General features: G+C 36.4%; 1 protein-coding gene across 1 annotated transcript in view; it reads right to left on the reverse strand.

Annotated features, from left to right (window-relative positions):
- Window positions 1-959: 959 nt before the first annotated feature.
- The window catches only part of PDZD8 (PDZ domain containing 8), a 67,053-nt gene continuing 42,189 nt past the window's right edge, over window positions 960-25,823 (reverse strand). Inside the window, exons 4-5 of the mRNA XM_049810453.1 lie at window positions 7,961-8,123; window positions 960-5,586 (exon numbers count right to left, since the gene is read on the reverse strand). Of these exons, the coding sequence (XP_049666410.1) occupies window positions 3,389-5,586; window positions 7,961-8,123 (2,361 nt within the window). The 3' untranslated portion in view covers window positions 960-3,388. The remainder of the gene's footprint in view (window positions 5,587-7,960; window positions 8,124-25,823) is intronic.

A 25,823-nucleotide genomic window follows, 5' to 3' on the forward strand; every position in this document is an offset into this window, starting at 1 on the left:
ATCACATTCCTCACAGACCAGCATCTTACCATGGTTTGCTCAGCAGACCCCCACAGCTCAGCCTGGCTCCCCCGGGCTTTTGCTCCACTCCTGGTCCACCCGAAGTTAGAGAAAGACAGAATTAAGAGGCACACGGACAACCACGTTTGGGCTTTCTATGCCACCTTTTCCCCTAAAAACAGATATTTAGGAGTTGTTCTGCATTTTGTATTTTTGGAGGAGTAAGTAATCAAACCTTTTTTGCTGACAGTCAGGAAGTAACTTTAGTCACAGAAAATACATTCTGTCCTGGAATAATTTGGGTTCTTTCATATTTTGTGTATTGTGATCTGTGTCAACTTAAGTGTGATAAAGTCACTTAGTTCATTTGCTTCTACTACTTAGTCCTCCCCTGTAGCTGTAAACTTCCATACATACTTTATTTCGAAGTTGAAGGAAAAATGCCAAGGATAGGGAAATTACAAGGAAAAACTGATTAGAAAAAATGAGCTAGTAAACAGTAAAGATTTGTTTGGTTATTATCCCTCAACATTTTCTGAAGGACAGGGCAAGCCAGAAGAATTTTTCTCAGACCCTTTTTTCCCCCAATGTAACTTTGGTGGTAGTCACTATCACCAATACTGCCATTCAGTTGTAATTTCTGCAGTGCCTGGAGGTCTTATAAAAGACCCGCAAATATCCTTACCTTTTTCTAAGATTCTCTAGCCACACAAAGAATCAGCTGGAATCACCTTTTCAAAAGAAATCTCTGTTTACTATTAAACTGTGTAAATAAAAATAAATTCATATGCAGATAGAAAGAATGCATAAAAGCCCAATTAATCCAGCAATCAGCAGTTTTATTTAATGCAAAATGTGTGTTTTTCTCCCAAAGATCTTTCCTTTAAGGAGTGGCTTTAGATGGTGAACTACTGCAATACAAGTGTTTAAAAAACATTAACACAATGCAAAGAAGTTGATAATTTAGCAAAACTATTTTATTAAAGCTTATTCTCATGATAAAATAATAGCCAACAAAATCATATTAGGCAGATCTTCTGCAAATGTGTGCAGCTGCCACCTATTCAGATATCATTAAGTCAAGATATTCTTGTTTTCTGTGGTATTCTTTATTTTCAGCTATTTACAATCAAGCATGAAGCAAAGATTACATCAGGAATGTAGTATTACAATTTTCCCCTCAAGACTCACCGTTTATTGTAATTAATGCCAGGTAGGAATTTATGTTTTCCTTCTTATCACTAAAATACAACTATTTTGCCCTTTTCCCATTCGGTATATTTAAAAATATTGCACTACGTTTAATTTATCTCTTACAATCATCATTAGCAATACTATACGAGGAAAACTATATCCAGCTTTTCTTACCCACTGTATCACACAAGTCAATTTAAAACCACGAATGTGTTTTTGAAATCAGTATTTGCATTGTTTTCACAGCTCCTTCATGTGTACCAGGGTTTAAATGAAGTACTTGGATACATTTGAAAACCTCTATAGTAGTCCATAAGAGCAAACACTGATGGAGATTGAATGCAGATCACCACCAATGGTAAGCCACTGAGAAAATGGAGTGGGGAAGTCTTAATACGCATCTCAAGCAAGTATAGGTTAAATAAGTTTTAGTCAATAAGGGAAGCTAATTTTGTGCGATTATTTGCTGAAGCTTAATTTCAGGTGTGTCACATGCCTGTTTTAGCATGGATAGTGTTTTCCATACATCAACTAGATAAGTATCAACTGCCCAGAACTCACAAAGAAGTGCAAGTAGTTGCATGAGTGGAAGTAACCGTTTGGTTTTTTTTAGAAGTACAAGTATGCTCTTCCACCTGTGAAAACCATTGCTTCTTAATTTTTCCCACCACAAAATAACTGAGAAGCAAATTTAATGGAGAGGTACATTACAGACTGCCTGAAAAATTAAATCGGTTATTTCACCGTCTTAGATTCGACAAAGGCGTTTTTTTTTTTCCTACTACCAGTGATAACAGTGATAATGATACCAGTACCTAACACAGTACCTAAAATAAAGATGATATTTTATACGGCATTTCTATACACAGAAGATGAAACAAAGACATGTTTACAGGAAATAAATAAGAACGGCCTTAGCCAGGTGATGCCAAGATGCACAGTTTACACGTAGCACAAGACCAGATAGTTCTTTTCAAAAGCTGCTGGCTGAAATTCTTGCTCATCTCTACTGAACTCACTTATTTTGACTCAAATAAAACATGTTATATACACTATAGGACATTATTCGGACAAAGGTGATAATTCTGCTCAGACTCTCTTCTGCCTGAGAAGCTGAATGCAACTTACCACTATATGATTACTCAAAAGTGTTGAGAGAACATATTTAGCTATTTCGTAAAGTATTTTGTACCTTAAGTTTTCTGAAATGATAAAGTCTGCAGCAAAATTTTTTTTTTTTTAAATTACTTAAACCATCATTACATGCTTTTTCACAGAATGCAATGAAACCTCCAACTCTTGTGAAGAACAATTTTCCTTTATCAGGTTATCAGATAATACAACAATAGTTAAACATATAATTTTGTTCTAGAAGGCAACCAGCCTCATCTCAAAAATATGCCCAATTAAAATTATTACAAGATACTGGTATGTACTTTGATATCTAGTATTATTCAATCAGGATACAATAGCCCAAAGTTCTAAGGATGACTTTTTTTTTAGCATTACTGTATTTCATGTTAATTACAAACTATGAAAAGTTCCTGTACTTAAAAATAAGGAAAACAAATGATATGCAATATTAACTTTAGTATATACTAATAACAGACAAAATGAAAGACTTTTGTTTGCTTTCATGATATGTTTGGCAAAAAAAAAATACACAACTACCTAGAAGATGTACAATAAAACTGTGATCAACGTTTTAAAGCCTGGTCCCTCAGTGACTTCTGTGTCAGTCATCAGCTTAGGCATGCAACAAGCTTATTTTTTCATCATACAATGGAAACTAAACATTTTGAAAACCCTGTCAGTTTCCTGTTGAAAACACTAGCTCAAAAAAAAAAAAGAAAAGAAAAAGAAGGGGGGGGCAGGGGAGGGCAAGTAATACATTAAGGACACCACACACATTAATGTGAAATGGTAAGGTTACATAATTAGAAAAAATAAAAATAAGTTATTAAAAATAAATTTCCAATATAAACCCCCAAATGTAGTTTTAACCAGCCAGTTTAACAAAACGATGGTGCCGTAGCTGGAGAACCATTATCAGCTGTACTCTTACACAGGCAAACAACTGTGGAGAAGCAGGACATGTACATTATACCAGTGTTTTAATTTAATTGGTGTGTGTTTGTAATTAAGTGCAAAGTATTCTTTTAGTCCATTCCTTCAAAGGCTAAATACGTAAATATCAGTCTACTGATTGAGGTGGATCAACTGGTTCTTCTGATATGATGTTGAATGTTGGAGCCTCTGTCAGACTGACATCTTCGTTATCCATTTCTTCTGCTATATTGGGTTCCTCTGAATCTTTAGTCACTCTTTTGGACTGCCGCTCTATTGACATGTTCTCCAAAGACTCTATATCCTCAATGCCTGCTCTGTAGTGGATCATCAGCAGCGTAAGGGCCTGCAGTCTTTCACCCGACTTAGCCAGCGCAGCAGAAATCAAGGCTTTTTTCCTTGCATCGGTTGTCTCTTTTTCTTCTTTAACGAGTGAATTATTATTTTCCAGCTCCTGGTCTATTTCATTCTGCAGCTTATCCAACATAAATTCTAATTTCTGAAAACGCTCCTCTGTGGGTAAACTTCTATAGAGATCACGCCCAATTTCTTTAACGGCAATGAAGACACTGTCGTCTAGACCACCCTCCTTTCGGACCAACTTTATCCCAGTACCTGCTGCACGTTTTGAAGGACTGCTTGGCCCACTGATTTCAGTATCGCTGCTTTCATTATCAGAAGTGTTTGGTGTGTGCTTTGGTGAAGGTTCTACCACCTCTGTTCCTTGCTCAGAAAGGCGAGCTTTGGGGACTTGACGAAGGTTTAACAAACGGGTGCTTGTATTGATGATATGCCTGGTCAAACCTGTAGTTCTGTTAACAGATTTAGATTCTGAATCAACGCGAGAGGATGCAGCTTGGGGAGCTTCCTGTCCTTCTGCTCTACAACCTCCCACAGTTCGATCAAGTCGCTTCTCGGCTCCTACACAAAAGGGTGTCTCAGCTAGACATTTTTCTTGACATTTTTTATGGCAAACATAAGCACAGAGCATGCACTGCGAAGCTGCTTTAGTCCATACTTTCTTTTTGCAGTAATCACACCAAGTTGGATTCTGAAACTGAGTATCTTGAAAGTTATGCTTGTTCTCTGTAAGAACAATTTGTCCCAAGTAAGGATCCTCTTTCTGAAGCGCACGAGCTTCCTCTTCCAAGTGGCATTCCCTTTCCTTCTCCAGAAGAAAGTTTGAATCGTCTATTTCACCTTCTTTTAAATATTTGAAATGTAAAGTCACATCGCCATAACAAAATTTTTCATTGAATCCCTTATGGGTTGTCAAATTCCGCAATGCTGTTCTAGTGACTGCTGCTTTAGGTGTAGGAGCATCCAGTTTAAATGTTCTAATATATTCCATTGAGGATGTAGCTATACAATCTAAAGCAATTTCTTCAAGTTTTATGCTTGCATATCCTAAGCAGATAAAACCACCTGCTTTGAAAGGGTCTCTGCACCACAGTGCAACATTAAGGTACTTATGGTATCCTTCTACTTCAAATAGACAGGAGGATGTTCTCGTCCTTGGCCATCGGCCTTGACGGATTTTATAAGGAATTTCTGGCGATTCCCATGTTTGATGATCATCTCCACTATCTTTGTAACTACGTGCATTTTCTGAAAGTCCATCTTTTAATGTATCTTGTTTTGGTGCTGTTATTACTTTTGATACCACTGGGTCTTCTATTTGATCATTATTCTTTACTACCTTCTCTGTACATTTATCTCCATTATTTGTAGGTGGAGGTGGCCTCTCTGGTTTTTCAGAAGACACACCTCCAGTTTCTAACAGATTTTGAGTCTCACTAGTAGGCAAAATAGGCTTACTTTGTGGCCTAGGTGGCACAGGAGGCTTAATACTGGATCCTTGTGATTGTTTACCCGATAGCTGTGATGCATCTGAACCCTCCATAGTTTTGGGCATTGCCACTTTAGCTCCATCTTTTTGTTGCGTTTTTGATGTTGTCTGATAGCTTCCTAAATGTAGTTTTCGATTCAGAATCGGTGATATAGTTCCAAGTGGTTTAGCAGCAAGTATTACTACTGAACGTTTGGGACTCGGAGTTGTTGGCAGATCTTCTTTTTGGTCAGATGATTCACAAGCTAAGTCCTCAAATTCTGAATCAAAATCTCTGTTATCAACATCAGCTGATAAACTAGCTTGGTCATCTTCTGGCTGTGTCAAGAAAGCAGTGTCTTCCAGTTGTCCAAATCCATCCTGCAGCGCTGAACCATGCTGATTATACCCAACAGGCCTTTCATAAAAGACTAAAACTCTGTCCCCAGCCTGTCTAATAAGCTTCAACACTTGGACAGTTGATGTGATTTTAACACCTATTAAAAAAAACCAAAAATTGTTAAGTGTTAATTATGATAAGAATCTAAATGGCCAAAACCAGTCAACAAACATTTAGATCTTTAATAGTGGTAATAATACTGTTGCTCACTAACAGAGGAAGCTCTTCTGTCATAACTGACTTAATTGAAATGTAACAGATAGATCCTTCCCATTTTATTCATAGAAATATATCACTTCAGGAGCTGGAAAAGATACTGACATAAATACTCCAGTTTGCTGTCCGTTATTAATCCTGTAATCTTGTAGAGTAATGCTGATTTTATATGCTAGCATTTTTAACCTTGATCTTATTGCAAGTTTGGGCTTTTCAGCAGCAGGCATGTAACAAAGGATTCAAAAGAGATGGGCATCTTTAAATACAGCTATAATTAAAACAGAAGAAGGCTAACAAAGAAAATAGTTCCAATACGTTAACAAAATATAGGCGTGATGCTACATTTGCAGTGTGGCTGAACAGTGAACTGAATCATCTCCCGTATCAGAACTTTCAGAGCCATCTGACAGTATCTCCAACCTGTGGTAAGATTCGACAAATTATATGCACGCTAAAATACCTTAATGAGCACATAGTCCAAACAAAGTCATGCAGGGGGTCATGTAAAAATTACTTTTCCCTTGTTCTAGAGCAATCATCAATTGCCTGTTTGAAGCAAATCAAAACCCTTTTAAAACACTGGAGCAACGCAATGGGGATTTAGGCAGTACCTAATCACAATAACTCATTGTAGTGATTAAGGTCTGGTCTGTAAAACCTCAGGTAAAAACTTAAAAAAAAAAATAAAAATTAATGCAACTGTGCTAGCAGGGAGTTTAAGTAGTTCATGTCATAACTTTATAAAGTTCTACCTTCATAGTATTTTACCACACTAACTCTTTTACAGTTTCTTAATGACTTAACAGAACCAAATATAAAATTACTTTACCTCTTATTTATACGGTTAATGTTTGGAGAAGAAGCATGTGTGCTGTCACATGCAGGGATATCTGGGATACTATATATAGCTCATAATTATGCAGTTCTTTCTGCATTTCTTTCTCTACCAATGACATGACGGAGATAATCTCCAAATTCTCAATATAACCCTAACAGAATTTCTTTTACCGTTTTTCCCCTAGAGTGATTTCAGTTTACACTCTATTTTATCAGTGGTACCTACATTTACTTCTAAAATGTTATTAATATATAGTGATACTCCCACTCCTTTTTAGTCTTTATAAATCCCTGGACAGTATACAAGCCCAAACAAGCTCAAACTAAGCTACTTATGATTCCTACTCTGTAATGTTTTATTTAGTCCCACAACATCCAGTAGAATAGAAAATATTGCATTATTTCTTAATGATGATAAACAGGATCTTATCTGCTGCTTCCACTAAGTTGGCTACCCACAGTTCTTGTTAATGTTTTATATGTCCTTCTGTCCACTGCCATATTCTGTAGGTCCCCTCCAGTTCTCAAGTTTAAAGCAGTAAGATTTCCAGGATCAGTTTCTGATTATGGTTTATGATTATGATCTAGTTCTCTGTTGGTGACAGGGTCCATATACAACAGAAGCATTCAAGCTATATCTGGAGATGGTCTAATTTAAAACTGTAGAATATAAACTAGTATCAATCCACTTCATAATGCCCAGGCATTTCAATAGAATCTTTATTAAAAAAAAAAAAAACACCACCAAAATACAGTGCCCTCCACTACAAAAGTCAAGAGTAACTTTTGCCTCAATGCAGCACTTATCTGCCAGTTATAATTTGGACAAAGTCTTCAAATATGAGAACTTCAGAATAGATTTCTAAATAATAATTAGGCTCCCACATGTCAGAGCTGACAAAAATTGATACTAAAAGTATAAAAATACTATCAAATACTCAGCAGATCTTAAGACATTTTGGCATTTCAGGCAATTACTCTGTTAGTCAAAAACATGTTTATGCTACTTGTTCCATACTCCATTTAGTACCTTTAGGTTCAAAGCTGAGTATGCAGGCCTAGGATGTAAAATGTTATGGTTTTCCTTGTAAACTAAGCACATTTTATAACATCACTGGAAGAAACTAAGTAGAAAACCTCACAGCATCACTATTACAGCAGTTAAAATGTAACTACATTCAAATGTTTATTCAACTTTATTTTGGCTTTTACCTAGCAAAGAGTAAATAAATATGCAAAAAAAAAGAATAAAGTGAATGATAACCTTAAGTGGCCGTAAAAAAACACATTTATGTATTTATTATGAGTGCCAGGCATAACTGTAGTTGTTGCAAAAGGCAGTCTAGTTGAACCGTATGCAGACATGTCCTCCTAGTATGCAAGATGACACTTATTTTGAAAGCTGACATGTTACTCACTGCCAATTGCTAGAAGTCTGTCTCCTCTCTGTAGATCAGCAGCTGCAGCAGGTGAGTTTGGAGTCACAGTTTCAATGACAACGTGCCCTGCATCTTCTTCCTTGGACTGCACAAGGCGGAGCGTGAGCCCAACACTTTGCAGATTCCCTTTCACCAGTTCTGCCTAGAGAGAAAGAAGTTAAGAGTACATCAGTTAAGATGACTGCAAGGATTCATGACTACTAATGATAGCTTAAATAAAATTATACAACCAATATTATTTAAAAAATTACATTAGGACATTCATTGACTTCATTAAGCAGGTTATCACATAATAGATTAACTGCCTGCCAATCCAGTTTAGACTCTGGATGGAACCAAATGACACCAGTTCTGAAGAGCCAAATATGCCAAAACTAGAGAGCAGTGCAAGGAATTGTCAGCAAAATAAATAAGTGTATGTGTGCACACATCTGTTCAGTAGTTTATATACAATTAATAACAAAACTGAGCTAATCTATGCAAATACAAATCAGCAGGAAAGGCAATACATGGCTCATCTTGCAAAAAGCCCCGGTTCTAACAAAGCTACAACTAAACACAACGTCATTATCCATTTTATTGGGAAGAAGTTTTGATTGTACAGTGCTACTTTTAACAATCTAGGTATCACTTTGAATATACCACATTTGTGTTATAAAATGTATTACTACGAGTAGCTCTTCAGTGGTCTATACAAAAAGGTGTTTGGAATGAGAAAACTATTATCTACTTAGATATTGCTAAAGCATATTTGGAACAAACTTAAATTAACAATAATCTAAGAAGTTTCTTCAAAGACTCAGAACACTTTCCTCATTTATCTTGCAAGGTAAACACAAGATAAAATTTAATTCAATAATCTCAAATACTTTATTCCGTAAAAAAAACCCCAAAACCCAAAAAAACCCCACAACACAAAAAAACCTGAGGTGCAATGCCTGTAGTAGAGTTTCAACCCACACTCATGCACAGATCTCTTATAATTTGTAAGTCCCTATTCAAACACAAGGATTTGGAAATCTTTTTCCAGCCTTAATCATTTAGAACAAGACTTTCAAAGGAACCATCATAGGAAAATTGAGATTTGAGTACAACTCTATGGCAAACCTCAGAAATAATGGTATATCTAATTTGATATAAGAATATATCTAGGTAGTGGTCAATTGTTTACACACCTCAGTGTCTGAGATCTTTGGCAACTTTTTTCTTAATAAAGACTGTCCTTAATGAATTCAAAAATATCATTCCCCCCCCTGCCCCCCAAGCACATTCCTTCTGGACTGTTTCAGATGACTGTCTACTATCATTCCACTGAAGTATATTCTGTCTGTTTGAAAGGGGAACACATAATCTATGTTTCAGCTCCAAGGTCAGAAATGTAATTTGCTTTTTTGATTCCCAAGAACAGAGAGACAGACATTGTTTGTAGAAAACCTCCATAGGAAATTTTCTATTTGGTTTCAATTTACTGAGTTTAGGTAGAAGTCTTCTCCTCCATCCTTCTGCATTTACTTTGTTTCTATTCATTTGTCAATGTTTGAACTGTCTGGAGTTGATCCTCCGCTTTGGAAATGTGTTCGTTTGCTTAGTTGTGTACAATGGCTTTCCACAGAGGAAGTGGATCACTTAACTTTGGCTGAATGGCTTTCACCCCTTTCCTATAATCTTAATAGCACCACATCCTGGATTTTTAATTGTTCTTCAGTTCTTTATAGAAATAAAAATGCTATACTATGTAACAGTTTGCTCAAGAACAACATGGAGTTTGAAGAAGCAGACTTGCATTAACTTTCTAAGCTTTGTCACTAATTTTCTGCATTTCCCGCAGTCACTTAAAGATAATATTTTCTCTCAAACTTTAACATCTATTGTGAATACCCCGTAATGTAAGAATGCCGAGACCAAATATAAACTTAATTCCAGTTCCAAGATTCAAGGTTCTTCTATAAAGCAAACAAGTAAATAGCTGTCCACGCAAACAACTGTGGTAGGGGTTTGGTTTGTTGGGTTTTTTTGTTTGTTAGTTTTGTTTTAAGGCAGATCCCACTTACACCAAAGAAACTCTGATACATAATTAAATTTTAAAAAAATAAATAATAAACTCTTAAGTGTTAAGAAACAATAAGTATTAGAAATATCTGTGGAAGAAAACAGAAAATTTTTTTAAAGAAAAGAATTACTCTTCTGCTTTAGTCTTTTATTTACATATAGAATGGCTATAAGTTAGCAATTCACAAATGTTGCATGTGCTGTATGGAAACAACATGAATGATTACTACAATTTCAAACAACACTAGTTTAATATTTTAAAACTGTCAAAACCACAGATGACATGGAATTTGCTGTGGAGGCATACAACTGCAACAAAAACTCCTTCCAAAAAAATCACTCCCCTGTGCTATGTAGCTCCGCACATTATCAAACAACGAGGAGACCATTATTTTTGAGATTTGCCACAGAGTCTAAGTACTCAAATCTCAATTTTCCTACGATGGTTCCTTTGAAAGTCTTGCTCTAAATGACTGAGGTTGGAAAAAGATTTCCAAATCCTTGTGTTTGAATAGATAATGAAACTATCATAATTAAGATCATAAAGTAAACTCCCACTTAAGGAATGCTGACAAACATGAATATTACAAAGGACAATATTACAAATTTCTTCTTAACACAAAGTTATTCTGGCCATTTAATTACGCTCCTTTAGGGATACATCTATTTTGATTACATATAGTTTCTTCCAAAATCTTGCATTAGTTCTGGATCTTAACACCCAGAACTGGAGTTAATTAATAAGACAAGATGTTTTAAAGTCATGGCTCATCCAAGATGGAGAAGTCTTGTGAGTTTGCATCACTGCAGCAGAAATGTGGCTGTAAGTTTGTTTGCAACATGAGATAACTCTTGTGCAATCACTCTTTGGGCAGATCAGAAAAGCATCCGACTACTGAAGGAAGCTGGCCATCATAACACTTACAGGAGTTACCTCATGCAAATCTACTTTCTTTTACAGTCGGATATTTTCTCATCCATTCAAAGAGTGGCACAAAGGATTGGTAAGATTTCTAAAGACCTGTTCTTCAGAAAGCAACGAGCCTTATTTGAAGGAGAATGTCAGAAGGAAAACAAGAGCTGGTACTGCAACATCTAGTATTTTGAAGAAAGGCAGCAATGACCTCTAACCACTGTTGCTCCTTGCAACCATGGCAAACTGCATGATGAACAAAATATGGGGAAGGGGCATAATTAGACAGTAAAAAGGAAAAAAATGTTACCAAAAGGTCTCTTACAGAGTTTGTCAGCACAGACCCTCATCCTCTTGAGCTTCCTTTGAATCCAAGGACTTCTTTGAGCCAATCTCCATAGTGGATGACTTAACAGCGAAAATATTCTCTACTAGAAACCTCTGAGGTGATTCCCAGCATTTCACCCTTCCCTCCTCCCCCAGGGTGAGACCACATAAAAGAAACGAGGGACAGCTGGGACCAAAGACACTTAGGTATCTCTGAACATTTGGCTCCCATGCAGTGACACCAACCACAGATTACAACGCGTATGACTCACTGATGGCAAGGAGACTTCCAATATTTTAGCAGTATCTGATGGAAAGCTGTTTTTGGAAGGAGAGAGCCTTTGAACATAACAAGCAAAGTTCATCTCAACTTTTTATTAACTTTGGCACAGTCACAAGCTTTCTCACGAAGTAAACTGGTTTTATTTATCAACCCAAACCAGATGAATAGTTTCCCTGATTTTTCTTTCTGGTAACTCCCAAGTTTCACCAAGTAATACCACAATATTTCAGGCTAGCTGCAGTGCAGGTAAACACTGTTTCAAGCTCTCGAACACCCGAATGAGTACACTCACAAAACCGAGCATCTTCATACACCCAGCACAGCTACTTCATGCCTTCTGCCTCTCCCTCAAATTAAAACTTGATAATAAACGTGAAGAGCCAAAGATCTACTGGAACATGAAACATCAGAAGGACAAAAATCAGCTAAATGAGAGAGGTTAGAAGAAAACTGCTGATGAGAGGACATTTATCATCAATGAAGTTTGCTGCAAGGGAGCAAAATTAACAGCTGTGCCTAGGAGAAAGGAAAATTTTAACCAACTCTACCTATACCATAATAAAGCAAGTTTATTTTAATTTGATCTAATTAATAGCTGGTTTACTAGTTCCTGCAAACCTTAGTAGTTACTTAAATAAGGAGCAAGACAAAGCAAATAATACGAATTGAATGTATACCCGTCACTGACAAGCAAAGTAATTTATATTGAAAGAGTCAGAGCTAAGCTGTGTCATGGAACATAGAAAATGCACCTTTTTTAAAAAAAGGAAGCAAGCCCCAGACTATTTATCAAATACTTGTTGAGATTAAGATGCAACAGAACAGGAATGACTATGTCAGGAAAAAATGAAAAGAAGTAATTTCCTTAGTGTTTTACTGTTCAAGAAAAAAACCACAAGAAGAGGACACAATATGTCCATTCACTTTCAAATTAATAAAAAAATTTGATGTGGTGCTGTGAATGCCTGACTTTTACAGGACAAAGTCTATAAGCATTGATTTCACATTACAGGCTTTAGTTCATTTATATGCATCAGTGTATGAGCCACTGCAGAGCATAACCCCACCACTACTTTCAGTTCAATATTGGAAGTATGCTCTGGAAATAAAATGCAGCAAATAATTATGTTGTGTCTCATAGCCTTTCCTTACCTTAGCCTTGTTATTTGGAAAGCCTAGCAGATGTTGGATGTCAGTGAAAATCAATTTTTCCAACCTTTCTTAACATACTGATACTGAACTCCACAGTGATCATTCAGAAGTTTATAGCTTGCTAATACCATTTAAACAGCCAAATATTTACACGAGTGTCAATACAGGATGCAGTTTTAATGGTCGAATGCTTCATTAAATTATCAGTCTGAAAGAATTTGCAAATGCAAAGGGACAATAAACATCCCTCTTAAAGGCACCACATTTGTCTCTTGCCATCTCATTTACTATTTGCTTCCAAAACCGTACCTACAAAGTTAGGTTATTTTTGAATACAGAGGTAAGAATGTCATCGGTGATACTGTAGTCTCATAATGACAACATAAGTTAACATTAGATATAGCACTTCCATTCAGAATTTGTAAGACAAGACACAATAATGTCCATCAATAAACACGGAGATTACAACATCTGAAACAGTATGTATGACAACCTCTTACTAGTAGTGCAACATCATTCAGCTAAACTTTAAGAACTATTAGATGCATACAAAAAAAGTCACAAAATTAAGCCACAGCATGATAGTTAGAGCATAAGACTTTTGCTTTTAAACCACACTATTTGTTTTCAGGAACTAAAAAGGAAATGTTTTCTTGAAAGCTTAATTTTACTCTATAACTAATACTTCATATTTGCTTAACTATTTGTAAACATTAACATAATAAAGCTTTATTAGAATTTAGTATGTCACATTCTTTTGAATAAATGCTAAGAAAAGCTTGATTATCCAAGCACTTATAAGAAATCTTATTTAATTGTCTTTACATCAACTGAAGAAGAATATTTTTACAAATATTTCTTATTCCCTATCAGTGGTATGTAACATGCTGTACGTATCAAAAACTGACACCATGTATGTCAGTGCTGCACTGTAGATTAAAACCTTATTTTTTTTCCAACCCGTCAGAGTCACTAAGTGGATCTTAGGTATTCTTGCAAGGTATGGTCTAATGTGTTTTGGGGGAAAAGAAGAAATAATGTCGATGAATACGCCTGTAAAGTATTACATTCTCCTAGATTACTCTGCATGCTGAGAGGAAAGGAAGGAATATTTCATGTCAAAAAAAAGTAACATTAAAGTACAAAACCAGGAAGCAGTTCCTTCTATTCTGAGGACTCAGATACTTGTATTATTAAAAAAAGGTTTCTGGCATCTATCTTTAAAATATGGACTTTAACATTATTGCTTTTTTCAACCCTATTATTGAATGCAGTCATTATATATGACCTGTACAGTGAAGTGATTGCTAGATTATTTATATGGGCTAGAGGAGACAGTGAAACGAAACAGGTATCACCGATCTCACGATACACTCCTTCGTAACACTAGACTCAAAAGAAAAAAAGGAATTTTTTTTGATGTTCCGAGATGATTTCCATCTCTGCTTTAGAGAAGGACTAGATGTTTTTCTTCTCTTTGTGACATGGCCCCAAAGCCCAAAACTATGGGGCCAGTGTAGCAAAAGCCTTTTCCAACCTATTCTCCAGCCCTCCTGTCCACAAGGCAGGATAACGCCTGAAGTGTTCTGGGGAAACTGTCAAGAAAACAGTCTTGCAAAGAAAAGTGTCTGATGTAGACCATGACCAAGGAATCCATGACAGGCACATTTTAACATCCCAGGCACAGAGAAAACTCCCAACGACAGAAAGAGGAGAAAGTGTTCTGAGCATTTGAGAGCTAGCCTTGTTCTTGGGATGCTTAAGTAGTTCAGTAGTCAATAAAGTATGTACTAATTATCAGTTATAACCTGTGTTCACTGTTATGTCTTATTTCTATGTAGGTAAATTGAAACATACATACACTCACACAGTCGAACAGAAATCCACTAAAAATTTTGGTTCATAAAATTGTTAAATAGGCTGGGATTCCCAAGCAACCTCCTGGTTAGTATGCATTCAAATATACTGCAAAAACAGATACAAATGCAAAAAGAACAAACCCAGGAATTGGCTACCTAAAACTGGACACGTACCTCCTCCTTTATCTTTGTATTTCCTTTAGCAGATTCAGACATGTGAAAACATGCTGACAGAAGATTTTAAAAAAAACCACGCAAACAAAACAGAAAAAAAATCAAGAGCTAGATTAGTATTTATAGGATAACTAGACGATACAATGTGCCAGTGAAAAGAAATGAAATAATTTCTGTAGGTAGAAAACAGACTGTTTTTACTATTTTTTTCCCCCACCACTAGAAACAGGCATTAATTACAAACCACTATTAAAAAAGGCTGAAGGTAATTTAATGCAAAATATTATATACTGGCTCCTTAAAACATCAGGATACACCACAGCCAGAAGCAATACTATATTCCAAGAAACCAACATATACGAGGAAACATATTTACAAACTTGGAAATTAGCTTACTGATTTGTGAATTAATTTTTTCAAATTGTTCATAAAATGTGTTTCCTAAGATTGCCTGAATAAAAATCTGACTTTTGTTTCCATAACTGAAGCTAAATCTTAAAATCTAAAGTTGTTACCGTGCCAAAATCTGCATCAAGGCTTCTACAACAATAATTGACATACTCTTTCTTGCTATGTTGTGTTTCCTCCATACCAAAGAAACATACAGCTTTAGTATCAGACTTGGTTCAAAATTTTCATGTATTTTTTCCCCCCATTCCCAGGTTTGCATTGATTCAGTTAATTTCAACAAACATGTTTATTTTTGCCCCCCCCCCTTTTTTTTTTTAGTATCTTGCCAAAACATATTAGACAAATATGTTGAATGAACATGTATTTGTTCTAGATGTACTAGAATGGGGGGGGTAGGTTGTTTTTTTCAAAATAATTTACAAATATATTTAAACATTTAAATATATATATGAATAAAACTTTCAATAAGAAATTAAAAGGAACTTATCTGCTGCTTATAAAAAAACCTAATTTGTTGAACAGCAATCCTGAAGATCCAAATTATTGTTCTTGCACAACTCATTTTACAGTATCCAACTGAGCAACTGCCAAAAATATATTCTTCTGCCCATTTTGCTTGGAAGAAGAAATTTGATAAAACCATTAAAAACTTCACATGCAAAATGAAAATAAATTTGGAAAAGCTACTGATTGCAGAATGAGCTTTCACTATAAGTAGATACCACTGATAAAAATAAAACTTCATGGCAAACAGGACTGAGTTACAGTGAACATAAAAATATGAAAGTTTTATCAGAAATCTCTATCCACAGGGATGTTAGGGAATTTATCTAGGTGTGTAACCACATTTTCTTAATCCATCCTATACTACTTAGTTTGATAGCTAAACCATCCCTTGCCTCTCTCTACCCAATGTCCACTGTAGTGTTTTTCCAGTGGGTTTCTGGACCAGGCTAATCCTTAAAGTTTTAGACAATTTTAACTACGTGCTTTTTGCTTTACGTGTCCTGCTTTCCTCTACTGCAGCTCTTACTCTGCTCTGAAAACCCACAACTCTAGAGAGGTTTTTCCATACCTGCATAGCTGTCCTCAGCAGCTGTTCACTTGCCTAATCTCATCAACTAAAAAAGTCCACCTTTTACATTGATCACTTTTCTCACCAAAGAGCTCTGAACAACGCATTTTCATGAAAACAGTAAAACAAAGGAATCGGCCAACACTCAAAATCATCTTGAGAATGAATATTCACATAATTGTTCTAGTACAAATATTTGCAATATCAGAAAATAGGTTCTTCAGCTTGTTTAGTTTTATTTAATATTGCCAGTTTTGCAATTACTGCATTTTTATACATATATTTGTGTTCTGTATCACACCAGCTGAAAATGCTTGCAGACTGGAGCATCCATAACCAACTGAAGCACCAATTACTGCCTGGCAAATCAGGTACCCACGGCACTACTGATCATTCATACTTTATGGGACTGGCTAAACCTTCGTGCCTTTTTGGATGTCACTGAATGGATATTAAAACCATTAGCTTGTGGACTCTTAATGTTTCCTTGAAAGGAATTCTATGAAATTACCCACTTCTAACACAATGGATTGACTCGGGCATTCATTCACCACCACAAGTATCTCTGCAAGTTTAGTGTGACTGCCACAGACTTCTCAAAGGGAGCTCCGACCACTAATGAAAGCAGAGGAATTACATAGCTATTTCAAAAGGTACAGTTTAAGTTCAAATGCTAGAAAATAAAGCATTCAGAGAGAAGTTAAGAAAGAAACACTGGAGTCCTAACAGCACTGGACCTTTTAAAGATCTTTTTAAGTTGTGAAAAACTCAGCTCCAGAAAAGATTTTTTTAAGTTTTTATTTTGTTTTTTTTTTTTTTTATTGTGGTTACTGTTCTTCCACTCAGCAGATGATGCAGGTGACCTTGCACACCACTTTCCCATTTTTTTCTCCCCTTCTCTAAGAGCAATAAAACCCAAAACCAATCAACCAAAAACCCCCACAAACACATACATGAAACACCTTTGCCTTCAAAAGACTTGTTACATTTACTGGCATCTGGAAATGGCCAGTAAGTCATCAGTTCTTATGCTCTCCTGTGACTAAAACATAGAAATGCATACACTGACTTTAAACCTGTTAGTTTGTATTCTAATGTCAAAGTAGTCAGCACAAGATGAATTAGCCTACTCCGAGTTTGATGTTGAGAGAACACTAAATCTTAGTACAGATATAAGTTGGTACTGCTGAGTTATTTCAGGTATAATTACAGTGCTGTACTGCAGTGTGGACCTACCTTCAGTTACTTTGAGAGTGTCTATCTAAGATTTTTACTATTCTCCACTGTTTTTAATCTCTTGCCCATTTCAATTACCTCTAAGCCTAAACACAGAATTTTCTCCAAGCTATACTGGAAGCAGTTTTTAAGGGACAGAATTTCCCATTAATGGGTACGTTACATTTCAGCCACCCCAATTAATAAAAATAAAAAAATAATTAAAAATATTAAGTGTGGCACACACTTTGTATTTAAACAATCAAATAGCATTATTAATGAAAAAGACTGTACAGCAAATGTGTCACAGAGAGAAATTAGGCTTATAAGCAATGGACTCGCTACCTCTGCTTTCTTAACAAGGTCTGGAATAATCACCATCTTTGCTTTTTGTGGAATATTATGAACAACAGATTTTTAATGACAATAAAACAGTGAAAAAAATGGAAGTGGGATATTAGACCTTTTTCTGTTAATTTTTCCACCTATGTGAATTGTGGTCTGTGCACAGCGAGACACAACTATCTCAGATGAACATTGCAGTTTTCATATTTGGGTTTTTTTACTTTTAGGAAGAAGCATATTTATGGATAAACTTCTTGAGATTTTTTTTACTAGTCATCTTATATAGCAAACTAGTAGGGCTCATTATTTTCTGTTCTATATATCTTACAAAACCAAAAAAAAATACAAGTTACAAAATACGATGGTAATTTCATTCTAAAGTGAGTTACACATTGGACCAAGACCATATTTAAAGTAATAGTTCATTAAGGCCACAACACTGCAAATGTTACACACATGTCTAACTTCACCATTGTGTGCTCTTTGTCTGAAGTAAATGGGGCAATTCATGGTGGTAAAGTTAAACACCTGCATGTCTGCCTGACGAGCACTAAAACCATTTGACATCAGCAAAATCCAGAACAGGCTAGTTACTAAACAAAATAAGGAGCTACATCTTATTTTCCTCAGTACTTCTGACACATTGCAGGCACTCTTTGACTAAGCTACTACTAAAAAAAGTGTGCCTTCCAATTGCAGGGTGAAACAGGTTATGTGCCATGCAGAAAGTAAACTGTTCAGCAATTATCATGAATTGCTGAGGCATTCTTACTAAACAGCAATTACAGGCATTGAATGGAGGAGTTAAAGACAAACAAGGCAGCAGAAAACCTGCATTTAACTTCAAAGTGTCAGAAGCAGGCAAAATGCAGACCTTCAGTTTTACGCGTAGCTCTTCTTCAGAGAGCAATTTAGTACAAACACCAGTGTAGCTCTTCTTTAAGTGCTCTTACTCACTGACATCCTTTTAGTCTTTATTAAACCCAACTGTGATGATTTCCTTTGGCCCTGAAAAAATGGAAAAGATTGATTTTTATTTTTTTTTCCAAATCTTCTATCACCATTTATGTCTTTGATAGGGAAAAAAGCTTCCTCCAATATTGCTTAAGCATGACTCAGTCATCATATAAATGTTTCGTAAAAAACTCAGGTAGTCTAATAGCAAATAAGGTTACTGAAACTGGATATTATAAAGAACAGAAGTTCATTAATAATACCATGTGTGACACCAAGCCAATAAAAAGTTTACCTAGTTAATGGTTTTGTTTGTAGAAATTTGTTTTGAATCACCACAATGCAAATTACAGATTAAGGAGATTAATGAGAATGTAAGAGTTTATGCACTGTGAATATGAGCACACTGAGAGGTCAATCCAGGGTTTTGTTCATTTCTGAGACAGAAGCAAAAGAAAAAAAAGCATTCAAACGTATACATTAAAAGCAAACCCTCTAAAACACCTAGTAATTACTTATATTTACCTTGGAAGTACCTAATTAATAGTGATAAAACGGTTACTATTAATCTTCATGTAATAAATTCAAAACATTAGACTATCAGGCAGAAGTTCTTTATAATGAAAATAATATTCATGGTAAAGAGTTTTCTTCTCCACACAGAGAAACTGCTTGGCAATTTTGACTATCACACCCAGCAGCATTAACCACCTGATTACCAACATGGATATTGCCATCAAAACCAAAAATATGGAAAGTTATTATCCACTGTAGTTACAGTAACATGTATCACAGATGCTAGTTCCCATGGAAATAAAATATACAATACTACTTTCTAATGAATATAAATCGTAACTCTTAGATCTCACTAATGGGCTTAAAAGTTACATTTTAAAGGGCTTAAAAGTTACACTTCTGACAGAAGAACGCTGATGGAAAGAATAAGTGCATTATTTATAGGTTGATTTTTATTCTGGAGCAGAAGTGTTTTCTTTCGAGCAACAGCAATGCTAATTGCAGAGTTACATCTGGAGTACAGTGCATCTTCTGAAACGAGCAGGAGCTTCACAAATACTCCTTGCCTGGGAATCTTCAGCAAAAAAGCCTCCCTGGATTTGGGACGGGAGCAGAGCCCCTGCTGCAGCTCTGCTCCGAGGAAGAGCTGGGTGCTGGCAGAAGCAGCGGCCGGGCCGGCGAGCACCGGTGGTCCCAAGGAGAGGCCAAAGCAGCAGGCACGGCACCCGGCTTCCCGGCTCTCCCCCAGCCCTGCAGCCTGGCTGGCTTCTGGCACTGCCCTCAACTCCAACGGGATCGTCGGATCAAGCTTCATACCCCCCTGGCACTGCCCTCAACTCCAACGGGATCGTCGGATCAACCCTCGTGCCAAAGGTGAGGGCATCAAGCAGTGTCATTTGACTTATTAAAGATGCGATGTGTTTAAACAGTTACTTACACAAGAGCGTGCAAGAAATATGTAAAAACACTACACTCTCGCAAACAAACCGTCACAATTCCAGGTAACAGAAATTACATTCTTTTCAATAACATAGTCAAAGCAACAGAGGCCTCACGTGTACCTCGAACCAACCTAATTATACAGTTTGAAATGTCGTAGGACTTAAGTGAACACAGTTTGTTATTTCTGCACTGCATAAACATACTATCTTCTTGACAACTGTTACATTTCTCATCAATTTTAACGGCTACATGGCTATTAAAGAAAGCACAAGCCTGCATAATATCCTGCGTGACCCAATCAGTTTTCAGACTCCTACGTTCCCACAGAACTAGCTAAACCCAAAGGAACTAAAGCAGATGTAGTAAAATGATTCATTATAACAGCTCTTCAGAGATTAAATACAAGATCCATCTGTATCAAAACAAAGTTCCCGCTGCATACAACCCCCCCACAACCCCACCCTTTCCCTGGTAAAACCAGAAGATGGCTTTTTTTTCTGAAATTCTACATTACCAAGGCCAGAAGAGATGAGGATTTATATCTAGCTTATTCCAAATAATTGCTGTAAGAAGGCCAAGTTTTGTATATAATAATCTTTCCCTACATAGAAAGGCAGCCAAACCACACTGAGTTGTTTTCAATTAAGTTCTGGACACAACACTGCAGTACAAACACACAACTATATAACCAGTAAAGATTTCCACGACCATACATCTATTTCTGGTTATTTTGTTGAACACATCACATCAAATCAATTTGTTTATGGTTATAGGGCACAAGTTGCTGCCAGGCAGTGAAACAGCAGCTCAATGTCACATCTAATTAGTAGCACCAAGACAACAGCACACCTAGAAGCCAGATTTTCATACTGTTACTGTTCCTCACTTATAAAAAATTGCCACAACTATTAAACTGAAAAAGATCTTTACACCGAGTCAGATTCTGACAATTCACTTCGCAAAATAAATCAATACCCAGCTATATTTGCTTTGCACTTGAAAAATATTCTAATTTTTTTTCCCCAAACACACATAAAGATCACTTCCCAATATATCCGAAGAATGATTTAGAAACTGAATGTTAGCTGTAAATTGTAATCAACATGCTATCCAACTTTGCAACCTAGCTTCTATAAATGCTTCATGAAAATCCAAAGGTCTGAATTTTTCATAGAATCATAAAATAGTTTGGCCTGGAAGGGACCTTCATGTTGCAGCTTTCCACATAATCAATGTGATCATAATCATCTAACAAAAAGTAGGGGTTTTTTTCCCCTACAGTTAGATATCTGAATGACGAGACAACAGAATTGGTATAACTACTTAGACAAAACGCTGAATATACTCTATTTCTAGGCTATGAAAAAGCATTATTACAATGGATGTCCTGAAAAGAAACCAAACAAAAACAACTTAGCTATGCCACAGATTCCTGTTAAACATTTGAGACTGGGATTGTGCATTACCATGAGGCTTAATCACAATTCTGCCAGAAATCTCTCCCATAATCTACCTCCCATCATTACTTCTGGAGGTAGCAGAACATACAAGTTCTCCAGAAACCCATTTTGGACCCCAAACCACTAACACTGAAGCATGCAAAAGAGCTAAAAGAAAAATACTCTTCCAGAAACAGCTTATTAGGGAAAAAAAAAAAAGTTACAGGAGGAGCAGGACACTACCCATAATGGAAGTAAAAGTTCATTCATTTTGACTGGGTTTTTTTAAAGTATTTTCTGGCTCGGGGATGTAACATATATGCATTCCTCATCTCCCTGTCATAAGGTAAGTCAAAGAATGACTAGGAAATTATGTCAAGCTTAAAAACTTCTTCTTTTACTTTAGCACTCCCTATAACTTCATATACTCTGGTTTTATGCTCTATTATTTTTAAATTAGCAACAGATCTTATTGATAGCTGGTGAAATATGTAAGAAAAATACCCAGCAGATTTCATAATGTAACATCTATTTCCCATTCCCCCTTCTCTCGTCCACCACCAAAACCAGGGCTTGCTTGTGACTGCGACCAGTTACCTTCCCCAAAGAATTTACAACCCATTTAATTTAAAAATGAACAAAGAATTAGTCAATACCATAGAATGCCTGAGGAATAAATACATTTTAAAAAATAAGTCATACTGAACAAGGGGGTAGGGGGGTAGACTGTCAAATGCACATGCATGACAGAAGCTGTCCTTAAGTAAATCTAACTCGTTTACTTAAGAGTGGTAAATATTCATAAGGTGGTAGAATCTTTCTACATATTAGAGGATTAGAATCTGCATCAGTTCGAAAAGCATGAGTTATTTGTTTCTTTGATTTCTTGACTTAAGTATGAATAAGTTTACTTAATAATTTGAATGAGCTCTATAAAAAAAAAAATAATTGAAAATTGCATCCAAGAAGTTGATGACTACATTCTGTGTGATACAATTTGAATACTTAGTATCAAGCCATATTTTTATACTTTCTTGACTATCACTGTGAGGCTGTTGGCGGAGCAGCCCAAAAAAAGGCACTGTTCATCAATGGCACATTTAATACTAAGTATTCGAAGTCTGAGGTTTATCTTTTAAAGTAATACTTTTAAAAATATTTGATCTGAAAACCTACAGCTTTAAGAGATTAGAGCTCTATAGAAAAAAACAAATGTGAAATGTGATGAATGATGAAATACCTTACAATAAAAACAAAGTAAAAAAAGATGAAATATCTCATAGCAAAGCTTCAGGATAAAAAATTACAAATTTCATCATTAACTTGCTCCCAATTTGCTATGCAATCAGTTAACTCCCACCACCATTCATGAGAACAAGAGATGTGTTAACTCAGAAAAATTGTTTGCTTTTATAGCCTCTGCAACACACTAAAAAGCCTGAGATGAAAGTACCTGAGAAATTATATTCAGTCAGAGATTGGGGGGGGGGGGGGGGGGGGGGGGGTAAAACCACTGTGTTAGTAGAGATAGGGAGGGAAAGGAGGATAGCGATATAAAAAAATCAGATCTGGATTGGAGAACTGCAGTCTGCAAATCCATGGGTGCAGTAGCATGGCATGACCTGATTATTAAAACTTTATTAATTTACATCAACTACCAAGAAACGCATAGCTTAAACTCAGATTTTCAACAACCTGTTTGTGTACAGTGTTACACTTGGGTACTCATAGTCATGAACATATTATAATATATTCTACCAGAAAAAAGTATTTGCGAGACAAATAAGACCATTTGGGGAGCTAAAAAAGCAAAACTATCTGCTTTTTACTTAGGACTCTGTTAGTCTGCAACACCAGAAGAAAATCATAATGAATAAACATGTGTGTTCATCATGCACAGCTTGCCCTTCTAACTCTCAAGGTTCACGAAAATAGCCTTTGACTTACATACTTTAATACCATGTGAAGAAAAGCACTGCAAGATAATTAAAACCAAGGTAATTCTACACTGCTAAGTCACACAAATACTAAAAATGGACTGTAATTTAGATGTTTTCAGCAGAATCACCATTGATTTCCCCCCCCCCCCCCCCATTTTCATACAAGCACACACATCTGAGTTGAACTGGAAACAATATTTCACATACAAAGTAAGCCAAGGTTAAAAAAAACATGCAAGGATCATGACTTGTGTACGATGATGGAAATTAAGTAATATGTTGCTTATAATTATTGAAATAGCTATGACTTTATTACATAGAGAGTTTTTTATTAAGGCCCTTCTCCATGGCAGCCGACAGCGCTGCGGTTCACAGGGATAAACACAGCCCTGATGGGGACAAGTGACAAGATCCACCCCTGCCCAAAAGCGAGCGGAGAGGGACACGGGCGGTCCCACAGCAGCACCCTTGGCAGCAGGAGCTTCTCGGCAGGCAGGCTGCCCTGTTGGAGCGGCTGACCCTGATGTGGTATGGGGCCCGAGAGCCAATTCACCCTACAGAAAATCAGAGATGTTTACCTGGGCTTGTTGCAGCTGTATGTCATTGGGGGAACATCAATAGTAAAGCTCTAACAATGACACAGGGCTAACAGAGGGACTAGAGCCAAACTGCACTGCCGCCTGGTTTAAGTCTCTGCCTGGTTAAATACTTACATTTTTCTCAAACAGCAGTTCAAACCCACAGATTTTACAAATCACTGTGGTTTCTTGAAAAAAAGTGTTATAAAGGTATACAGATACTCATAGGGGTATACAAAGATATCTAACTGCATGTGAAAATGAGACTCTCAATGAATAAAGAGACACTTTGAAATGGATATCAAACTTCTGCCTCTGGACTTCAGTGACACTGAATTGACTTAACTACCTTAATACAGCATGACCAAATATGACTTTCTGAAACCGTTAAATACCGAGAAACTGCAATACTAACAATAACCAATTAAAAATTAATCCTTACATTAGCAAAGACCCCTAGCTAACAGTTGTATTTTACCAAGTATTCAAGATGAATGGCACCTTCCAGTTACTGGCCAGCTTCCAGCTGCCCCCAGGAACTGTTCTTACCAGAAGCAGTAGCGGCCAGCTAATGCTAGTATCTCAATAAGCAATAGCATGAGCACAGAACCAGCCACAAAATAACAGAAGCGTGAGACCATCTGTACTGACCAGCACACCTGCAATAAGAATATGTGATATACAGAAATCTGGCACCCAGCTACTAAAGAAACTAGAAGCTACTCCTGTGAAAACATTATCTCAAAGAGCAGCAATACTCTGAGAAGGGAACTAAAGGATATTAGGGGAAGGGGTGAGGCGATAGATACTAAAAAAAGCATGCCTTTGTGTACAGTCCGCTCATTCAAGTTTTGCGTATCAGCCATACTCTCTCTTTTACAGAAAGCATTGCTTTAAAGTGTTTCTGGCCAACTGATAGTTGCTAGCTGTCTGCTCATTCAGCATTCTCCACTGCTGTTCTTTCTATAATTAAATATGCAGAAATATATGATACCCATAGATAGATAAAAGAATGACTGTCATACAATTCAAGATCACGATCTACTTGCGAAATCTTCTGCATCTTAAGTAATGGTTGGCTAACCATTGCTCTCCTATTTTGGATTTCTGCTGTTGCCTCAACAGAAATTCCACCTTTAAAAAAAAGGAATAAATTTATTCTACTGACAACAGAATTTACACTCCTGCATTTCGCATTTAGCAATACATAATGCTTGAAGCTTACCTAGGAATTTGTAGGACTGCTTGACACCAGCCACCATGAAGCACATAGCAAGAAAAAAAAAAATCTAGCTTGAAGAACTCCTTTCAGAAGGTGGTAACCTTATTCCCCAATAAAACTTAGAAATAAAAAAAAACAGGATAAAAGGGCCAAGTTTCAAGGTCAAAGATTTATTTTCTGATTTGATATAAACAGGAGTTAGCTTGCACATCTCCTGTTCTACAAGTGCTTTGCTGAAAAGGAGGCCCAGGATATGATCAGTGAAGACCTATATAGCGTCTTTTCCTAAACTGTTCTTCCTGCAGCCACAGCAACATTCCTTGTTTCTCTTCTACTGTAGCTTTAAAATATTCATTTCAGCATTTGAAGAGTTATACAGTGGGTTGGGGGTTTGGCAATGTCAAAAAAGATCTCTTTGCTCCACTAAATTATTTTTTCGAACGTGCAG

This window comes from Accipiter gentilis, chromosome 9 (genome assembly GCF_929443795.1).
Source record: "Accipiter gentilis chromosome 9, bAccGen1.1, whole genome shotgun sequence".
Classification (NCBI taxonomy): domain Eukaryota; kingdom Metazoa; phylum Chordata; class Aves; order Accipitriformes; family Accipitridae; genus Astur; species Astur gentilis.